The 10,579-nt window shown below is 41.5% G+C and overlaps 1 protein-coding gene across 1 annotated transcript in view; it reads left to right on the top strand.

Annotated features, from left to right (window-relative positions):
• The window catches only part of LOC134440066 (NACHT, LRR and PYD domains-containing protein 12-like), a 101,637-nt gene extending 92,625 nt beyond the window's left edge, over positions 1-9,012 (top strand). Inside the window, exons 8-9 of the mRNA XM_063189994.1 lie at positions 6,921-7,094; positions 8,844-9,012. Coding sequence (XP_063046064.1) covers positions 6,921-7,094; positions 8,844-9,012 — 343 coding nt within the window. The remainder of the gene's footprint in view (positions 1-6,920; positions 7,095-8,843) is intronic.
• Positions 9,013-10,579: the final 1,567 nt, after the last annotated feature.

Below are 10,579 nucleotides of genomic sequence, written 5' to 3' on the forward strand. Positions count from 1 at the left end.
CGCTCTTTTTGTTGTGTTTGCATCTCTTTGGTTAAATTAAGCACAACAATAAAGACTATTGGAGCTTGGGCCCTCCTGGGCAGCAGCCAGATCAACTGTAATTTTAACACAGATGCAGGCTACTTTGATTTTAAATAATAATACATTATTATAAGGGAGGGGCAGATTCTGCACAGTCATGAAAACTCCCACATCATTCAGAAACCTCTTTAACAAGTCATGGCAAATGTCTGCCACAGAAAGTGACAAGGGAGCTGGCAGTGATAATGAAATAACACAGAGAGCAGCGTGAATGCATGCTCAGTTTTATGTCGTAGGCTTATTAAAGCATGTGCGAGGCTGAGGGAGAAACATTAGGCCCCCGTTAACTTAATTCCTGCTTGTATGCAATTCGGCAAGCTTCTTCTCCATAGGCTTCCAGATCAGTTCTTCCTTGCTGCTGCTTACATGTGTTCACATTAGGCTTCACTACTAGCACAATAGTCATAATACTTTTATTGTATATATGTATTGCATTGCATTATAGCAATGTAATAACAACTATACCATGTAACGTGCACATGCACACACCCCGTGTAGTGGTATTAATTTTCTTGTTGGAGGTATTAAAAATGGTATTAAAAAGCATTAAATTGGGTGAGCAAAAATGTGCAGATACCCTGAATAAATGTAAGCACACAATTTCAGTTTACAAACATACTTGACAAAAAATACACACAGGATTAAAACTGATGAGTTAAGAAGATACATAGTATGACAGTAGCATTGCATTCAATCGAGCAGGAAGGTTTGATGGTAACTTGTGCCTGTGGCTGGTATACTAAAATGGATAAAATGAACTACAATGCATGTCAAAGACTTAGCAGTAAATTAATCCACACTAGAAATACACCCCCACCCCCATGCCCATGCCACTCTAGCTCCACACAGCCTGCTGCAACACACGCACACACACACACACTCACACACACACACTTAGAAATAGATAGATAAATACATCCCCTCCCCTTAAACTGCTGCATACCGTACACACACACACACACACACACACACACACAATGCACACAAACAATGCTCTATGCACTATAGTATTTGCATTTGAATAAGCCTAACTGAAGTCACAGGCAGAGATGTGTCTGCATTATAGACGCCCTGATCTGTGGTGCTTTCAAAAGCATTAGGCCTACCAAAAGACAATATCTCGCACTGAACTGCCCCTTTACCTTAATCAAATTTATAAAAAGCTGTGCTGTCATTGAAACTGATGCTTTATCGCCTTCAATGAGCTATTTATCGATTATAGGTCTGTGTACAAATGTAGTCAGAAACACTGCAAACACAACGACAAACAAGTTTGTACAAGATAAAATGCAGTGGCCAGCTACCATTTAATATGTGGACTCTTTACAGCCAAACTTACATGCTAGACACTCCTACCTATCACACACACACACACACACACACACACACACACACACACACACACACACACACACACACACACACACACACACACACACACACACACACACACACACACACACACACACACACACACACACACACACACACACACGCCAAATGTCAGCATCCAATTGCGAGCTGCAACTGATTAACCAAAGCACAGCTGATTAGTGGAGAGTTGTATGGGTTGGGTCGGTGTCAGCCAGTAGGCAAAGGGGCGCGTTGACTACGTGGTCTGCCAGAACTAACGCAGGTTGCTCGATTTGCCATACACACTTGCATTGAGTGAACTCACACGCACACACAATTACCCAGCATCCACGCGGCAACACGCACTGCCAGCCACTTAGCCACACACACTCGAGCACACACGCCGAAGTTCCAAGGCTCTAGCTAAATGTGGCCTGCATCTTGTCTCTGAACAAACCTGCTGTGTGTCCTCAACCATGGGCTAGTGGGTTAACTCATTTTTCCAGAGGGACTTTGGCGCCCTCTGGTGGCGTAGTCGGTAATTACATCCAAAGCTGGCATTCACAAGCCCAATCAGTAAACCTCTATTTCCACTCTACTTCAATTACATTTTCAAAATCCTTGCAGAAAAAAGAATATCATTGTTAATTTGTTATATTGATAAATTTCGGTAAAATAAATCAGGGAGTGGAAGAAGTATGGTATGTACAGTATGTACACTCTAAGAAAATTTCCCTGCAAAATAACGGCAGTTACTGGCAATTATATTTACCTGTAATTCTACTGTTATTTCACACCAAAAATCAAATACAGCTCATTGCTGTTTAATGTATCACAGTATATAACATTTTTTCAGCAGCAATTGAACTGTTAAATAACAGTACTCTACAGAAAAATAACAGTACATTTCAGTTAAAAAGTTGAATTGTACTGTATGATGACAGGCAAATACTGGGTCATAGTTGTATTCATGAATATGGCCATGGCAACTTCCCACCCCACCCATCATTCTCCATAACTGTGGTACCCTGGCCATGTTACCACCCCACCTTCCCATCGTTCACCATGACTGGAGTGCCTTGAGCATGATACTATGGCGCAATGCTGTATTGAGAAAATGGTTTGCGGTGGTCCTTTGAAAGTGTGGGCATGAATAAAATTTCAGAGTACGCAGTGCTATGTTACAATGATAGTGTGCAAGGTGGGCTTTTTACTGTATCTCTTGATGAGCCAATGATGAATATAGCATTGGTCAGTCTTTAAAAATATATTCTGCACCAAGTAGCACAGCAAACAAGCAGCACTACAAGCTAGCTCTCAAAGCAATGCCTAATTTGCAGCAGGCACATTATATGCAACAATGCCACAAATGATGCCACATACAGCAAGCTTTCACAAAGAGGAAAGTGTGCAAGCATGTAAGCAAGCTTGTAGGCAAGCTTGTAGGCAAACAAGTGCTATGCTGTGCCATGCAGGCCAGCCAGCAGGCAGGCAAGCAACTGAAGTGTTGATAGTCCAGATTTATATACAGGTGCAAGAGTACCATGTGACCAGAGTCATCAGGCCCTTGGCAGGTGACGCCCGTCATTGAATAATGGCATAACAGCCCTACTCAGGTGAGGCCAGGCACTGATTAGCAGATTGGTTTAGATGGGGCTGCTTGTTGCAAGAGTGTTACAAGTTCTTAAAATGTTTCAGCCATTCACACTTTCATCACTATCAAAATGCATGTGCTACTCACACTTTGCTGCATCAAGCACTTTTTAAGTATTGTAGTTTCCTTAGACATTGTTTCATCATGCTTGATAGTATCAGATAATCTTTAACCAGTCAGAATGACTTCAGTTCTTCAGGTGGTATTGAAGTTTGATGGTGATCACGGACAAGTGGAGGATGAATGGGTTTCAATGGTGCTGCCTAAAATAACTTGTTATTTTCTAGAGATGCACCGGATCCAGTTCCGGTTCCGGATCCGTCAGGATAATAGAGTTTTTCACAGGGTCCGGGTCCGGCAGGATCTTAAGCAGTGGATCCGGTATCCAGCATGTTACCTAAAAATCAGGGTCTGGTGCATGTCTAGCCTAGGCTTTTCAGTCTTTCACAACCCCAATCACTGCATGGAGTGAAATCCCTTTGGAAGCGGCTATTGCAGGCAGTGTGGCAATAAGCCAATGACTCTAAAAAATAGTTTGCATCAACGTAATAAAAAGGGCCCACGTGTGCGAGTAGACTATATGTTTCAACCCTTTTGTAGGATCCGGTATCCGGTTCCGGATCCGGCAGGATTTTATTCAGTGGATCTGGTATCCGGCAGGATCCTAAAAATCAGGATCCGGTGCATCGCTATTTTTTTCCACAACGGTGAATACTGCTATTGTGCAGTACTTACTGTTTATGCTCAATATGTGACTCAAAGTAATATTTTCACAGTAGTTGTCTGTTTTTTCGAAAAACAGTAGAATGCTGTTGCAGAATTGCCGTAAATAAACAGCTATTTGTTACAGTGTATGGTTAATGTTTCATCCTTAATCACCAGAGAGCAAGAAAGGAGACGTAAACAAGACACCAGTGGTCAGGACAAGCAGCAGGATTTACCTCTTATTTTTGAGGTAAGGAATTCTGCATAGTAAACCTTCATATTCAGAGTTTTATTCCGTATTCATGCTAATGTTTTCAAAATTGCATTGGACCAAGTAACTATATTGTAGTCAACAGTGTTTTGTATGCACCAATATTTTAATACTGTACGTTTTATAGTCACTGTGCAATTTAATGGTTTTCATTTCCTTGGACCAAACCCAGACAACCAGCAGGCAGGGCAGAATGGCAAATGGGAAGAGTAAAGAGAGGTTACTGTGTTTTGGGAACAGATAGTTGGTCAGGTTACTGAAACACATCACACAATCGGGTCTTTGATATTCGATCACTCAAAGGCAGAAAGTCTTGGATTCTTCTGACCAGACATGTAGCAAAAATGTTCAATGAGACTTTTAAGATAATCACGTAACATAACAGTAGATGAATGCATCAAATGTCACATGGACTTCAGGTGCTTGAGGAGACGATCATCGCATTTTTAAAGAAGGAGTTGCAGAGATTGAAGCAGATTCTTAGTCCAGACTACAAAGAAAACATTGAGAATAAAGCAGAAGATGAGAGTGATGCCAGGGAAGGAGTTCTCCAGATGGCACTGCACTTCCTCCGTAAGATGGAGCACCAGGATCTTGCTGACAAACTGCACGACGGTAAGACTGCTTGTCTTTGTTGCCAATTGCATCACAGAGGGGTCAAGTACATTTTTATTTATTTTCATTTAATGTTCTTTTGTATTATTTTTCTGGTTTGAAAGACATTCATTTTTGTTTTCACAATAGATGAGATGAATGCAGGTTGTCAGAAGAATTTAAAAAGAAATCTCAAGGATAAGTACCAGAATGTGTTTGAAGGGATAGCCAAACACGGAAGTTCTGTTCTGCTAGAAAATATCTACACAGATCTCTACATCACAGAGGGAGGAAGTGGGAAAGCAAATGAGGAGCATGAGGTCAGGCAGATTGAGTCCAGATCCAAGAAACCAACTGGACAGGACATACCAATCAAATGTGCTGACATCTTCAAGCCTTCATCAAGTCAGGACAAACCAATAGGAAGGGTTCTCACAAAGGGAGTGGCTGGCATTGGCAAAACTATCTCTGTGCAGAAGTACATCCTGGATTGGGCTGAGGGAAATGACAACAAAGAGATCCATTTCATCTTCCCACTGTGCTTTAGGGAGCTAAACATCATGAGACACAAAGAGTGCTCTTTGATGGATCTTCTTCACCACTTCTTTCCAGAGCTAAAGGAATTAAAATTTGTCAGCCAGAAAAAATATAAAGTGCTGTTTGTCTTTGATGGTCTGGATGAGTGTCGACTTCAACTCAACTTTCAGACCAATGAGACTTTGACTGATGAGAGAGTCATCAAACCATTGGATGTCGTCTTGACAAATCTCATGAAGGGTAATCTGTTCCCCTCTGCTCTAATCTGGATAACCTCTAGACCTGCTGCAGCCGGCAAAATCCCTCCTGGGTGTGTTGACCTGATGACAGAAGTGCGAGGATTCAATGACTCCCAAAAGGAAGAATACTTCAGGAAGAAGATCAGGGATGAGCATTGTGCAAGCAAAATCATTTCACACATTAAATCATCAAGGAGCCTCTACATCATGTGCCACATACCCGTGTTCTGCTGGATTGCTGCCATGGTTCTTCAGATGATTTATTGCACAGGACACACACAAATACCAAAGACTTTGACAGAGATGTACACATTTTTCCTCATGTTTCATACCAAACAGAGAAGCGCCAAATTTCACAATCTCCAAGACCCTGAGCCACAATGGAACCCTGAGCTAATCCTCCGTCTTGGAAAGCTGGCCTATGAACAGTTAGAGAAGGGCAATCTGATCTTTTATGAAGAAGACCTCAGAGAATGTGGTTTGGATGTCAAAGAGGCAGCAATATGCTCCGGAATGTGCACCCAGATCTTCAGAGAAGAATCCAGCATCTTTGTAGGAACAGTGTTTGGCTTTGTACACCTCAGTATCCAGGAATATCTTGCCGCTCTGTATGCATTTCTGATGATGGCAAATGAAGGTAATGACATAATATCCACACAGCATGCCCATCAAAAAACAGAGTCCATGACCATCTTGCAGAAGAGTGCTGTGGACAAAGCTTTGATCTATGACGATGGACGCTTTGACCTCTTCCTTCGATTCCTTCTTGGACTCTCTCTGGAGTCAAATCAAACTCTCCTGCGTGGTCTGGTGAGTAGAAGACAAGTGGGTGTAATGGACAAGATCAGGACAGTTTTTGTCCGGGCTGGCAATGATAAAACAATCAGGTACATTAAGAACAAAATCAGGGAGGCCCCTTCCTCAGAAAGGATGATCAACCTCTTCCACTGCCTGAATGAACTCAATGATCAGTCCTTAGTGGAGCAGATCCAGAGCTTCCTTAGTGCAGGAAAACTTTCAAAGGCCAAACTCTCACCTGGCCAGTGGTCAGCTCTAGTGTTTGTACTCCTGACATCAGACCAGAATCTGGATGTGTTTGACTTGAAGAAGTTCATCAGGTCTGATGAAGCTCTCCTGAGGCTGAAGCCAGTAGTGGAGGAATCCCACACAACTCTGTAAGTAAAAAGTAAATCTAGTAGATGTACTAAATTAGCTTTATAGCTAACTCTGGTACTAGAACTGTCATGCACATGACCCCTGTCAAATAAACGAATAGATTAAACTAAACAAAATCTAATGACTGGTTGAACAAATGATTGCTTCTGTTTTGTTGAGTACATTTGGCACAACATTAGCATGCATTACATACAGTATATCACAAACCTGCAAAAACTGTGAGGGGTGTATTCACTTTCGTGATATACTGTACAGCATCACAATGCTTTTATTATGTCTTCTAGTTACTGGTGGTCTTTTCCCCCTTCAGGCTTGATAGCTGTGGACTCACCTCACAGAGCTGCACAACACTAGCGTCCATCCTCTGCAAAGAATCATCAAAGCTCAGAAAACTGGATCTCAGTGACAACTGCATCGGAGACATTGGAGTCAAGAATCTGTGCAGTGGCCTGAAGAACCCAAACTGTGCCCTGGAGACTCTGAGGTTAGGTCTTGGTTAGGCTCATGTGGTCTCTTACAGGTGTATTTTTATCTTGCTTTCTCTCTCTATCTTGCACCCTCATTTGCCCTCTCCTTTCTCCCTCTTTAGGACTAACTGACTGATTACTGACACTGACATTGCATTCACACACGCTTGACAACACTCACGGATCCCCTAGACATTTGGCCATTTAAAAATCAGAAATCTTCTTTTGACTAATGAACATTTATTTCATCTTCACCCATTGACTCCCAGGCGTTGTTTGAAATTTTAGCCCTAGACTCCCAGCCAGTTTCATCCATTTTTGACATTTTCTGAACAGCCACAGAATATTTTGTTTTAGACCTACAGAGGCATGTCAGGGCTTGTTCGAAAGCTGAGAATCCCAGCTTCCTACATGTGTCAACATTCTTCTATCTTCTTACATTCCAAAATTATTCAACTTTAAGTGAGGACTAGTTTAGCAAAAAATGGCGCTTTCCCACATTCAAACGGAGAAAAAGCCTTTTCTGTTACAGATGCACTCTTTGACTCTCCAAGTTTACATTGAGGGTCAAAGCCTTAAAATATTTTCACGCCCCAAAGAGAAGACCAGTAGCTTCCAAATAAAAACCACCTGGATCACTTCTGTTTGTGCTAGTTAAGTGCTGTAAGTGCCAGTTAGGCTACAAGTGTATCCTGATGGGCATGTGTCATTCAAAAACAAGTAGACGTGCCGAAGTACACTCACTAACGTTAGTTTCTGCTGCTGTGTTGTGCTGGTTTTTTTCCATTCCAAACTTCCATTTTCACACCTAATTTGATGACAGCAAACCTCCTTATCCTTCTGTAAGCCTGTGTTTACAACAAGGTATGTTTTGATTACTCAGGCAACTTGATGTGACGTGAACAGGAAGTGTGCATGATTTAATTTGCTGTAATAACACTCAAATACTGCGTTGTGGTAAGTTGCAGAGATAAAATGTCCAAATCGTGACTTTGTAGGAGTTTTGACTGAAGGTGTTTTCATGATCTATGTCAGTTCTGTTCATCACATAATTATGAAAATCACACAGAATGTGTATTAGAATGTGTAGATTCAGGATTCACTAAAAAACATCAAAAACATATTTTTCCGTTTTGGGAGCCAACGCGTGGGAAGTAAAAATGGGTCATCCCGTGACTTGATAGTCAATGTGAAAAATCCCTTAATGGTACATTGTGTACGATTTTTAGTAGTTTATATCCAGAATTCATGCTACCCACTCACTAATGTTACCCTTTTCATGAATACTTACCCCTACCATCAAATTCTAAGTATTCATTATGACTGAAAAGGGAGATCTTCTCTGTGGTCCGCCAATTTGAATTTCCCAGAAATAGACATTTTTAGCTGCAAAAATGACTGTACTTGGGGCATACTAAAATTATTAGTACATTACTTAGTAAACTTTGATGAAAATATCATCAATTTGGCAATAGGCAGTCCAGTTCCAATGGGCAGCATAGTTGCAGTACCTTTTTTGGTCAATTCCCGCACAGAGTACATTTAATAAGTTGTACTTTTATCTTGGAAGTGTAGATTTCACATTTGCTAAAGATCTGCCAATGGAACAAGTCACTTTTTTCCTGATCAGAGAGTGTGTGTGTGTGTGTGTGTGTGTGTGTGTGTGTGTGTGTGTGTGTGTGTGTGTGTGTGTGTGTGTGTGTGTGTGTGTGTGTGTGTGTGTTTTCTCTTTGGATTTGGATTTGCTTTTCTTCTTTTCCCTCCAGTTTGTCAGGCTGTGGTGTAACAGGAGAAGGATATGCTGCTCTGGCCTCAGCTCTCAAATCAAACCCTTCACACCTGGAGGAGCTGGACCTGAGAGGAAATGACCCTGGAGACTCTGGAGTGAAGCTCCTCACTTCAGCACTGACCAATCAGAAATGCAAACTCAGGTGAGAGGGAAGTTAGATTGAAAAGTCAGTCAGACTCACACACACACACACACACACACACACACACACACGCACGCACGCACGCTCGCACACAGACAGACAGACAGACAGACAGACAGACAGACAGACAGACAGACAGACAGACAGACACACACACAGAGAGAGAGAGAGAGAGAGAGAGAGAGAGAGAGAGAGAGAGAGAGAGAGAGAGAGAGAGAGAGAGGAAGAACATATCGAAACATAACATGGTCGGTGAGCGTCAGCTGTACAATTGAGGATAGGTAGACTTAACACAGACATTTTACATTACTCTGACATTTTACATTACACTCACATGTTACATTACATCCACATTTTATTTGGTCACATTTGTATTATCTGGAATGTTTGGCAATAACATAAGCAACTGTAAATCCTGGAAAAAAAACTTGAGGGTGGGGTGGGGATTATAACTATTATCCATGAGAGTTAAGTTATTTGTAACACAAACTCTGGTACTTGTAATACTTTATTTCTACTTAAATGTGTCTCCCTCATAAACTAGACTGCCTGTGCAGTCGCCTTCGACTGCTTAAGGTATATCCCCGAAACGCGACGCTTCCAGTCCCCCATCATTCCTACCACTCCCGTCCACCATTTCGTAAACGTATATGATACATACAGACGTGACATGACGTGCATAGGCTTAAAACCAAACGACTATTGTGAAAATGAAGCAAAAAATGGGGCAAATGGTAATACTGTTTTAAGGGTTCAGTGGATATACCACATTAGGTACAGTGTAATAACCAGTGTAACAATATTTAATACAATGTAATACCAGTGTAACTCCGCCATTTTTTTTACTTACATCATGTGTTTGTGCGTAAGTGGTATTACATGGTATTGCATATTGTTACACTGGTATTACACTATATTACATGGTATTGCATACTGTTACACTCGTTATTACACTGTACCTGATATTGCATATTGTTACACTGGTATTACACTAGTATTATATGGTATTAAATATTGTTACATTGGCTTTTACACTGTACCTAATGTGGTAGATTCACTGAAATGGTGAACCATTAAAATAAGGTGTTACCGGGCAAATCAATCCACCCAGTCAGAAGTTATGGGCCAAATGAAAATTCCGCCATTTTGAAAGTGTTGTCTTCCAAACTCGAATCAGTTCATGAACCTACCCTAGAGCATTCATACACAAAATCTGGGACAAATCCATCCACCCGGTCAGTAGTTATGGGCCAAACAATAATTCAGCCATCTTGAATTCAGCCATCTTGAAAGTGTTGACCTCCAAACTCGAATCAGTTCATGAACCTACCCTAGAGCATTCACACACCAAATCTGGGACAAATCCATCCACCCGGTCAGAAGTTAAGGACCAAACAAAAATTCGGCCATCTTGAATTCAGCCATCTTGAAAGTGTTGACCTCCCAACTCGACGCATTTCATGAACCTACCCTAGAGCATTCACACACCAAATCTGGGACAAATCCATCCACCTGGTCAGAAGTTATGGACCAAACAAAAATTCGGCCATCTTGAATTCAGCCATCTTGAA

Source organism: Engraulis encrasicolus, chromosome 23, assembly GCF_034702125.1.
Source record: "Engraulis encrasicolus isolate BLACKSEA-1 chromosome 23, IST_EnEncr_1.0, whole genome shotgun sequence".
Classification (NCBI taxonomy): domain Eukaryota; kingdom Metazoa; phylum Chordata; class Actinopteri; order Clupeiformes; family Engraulidae; genus Engraulis; species Engraulis encrasicolus.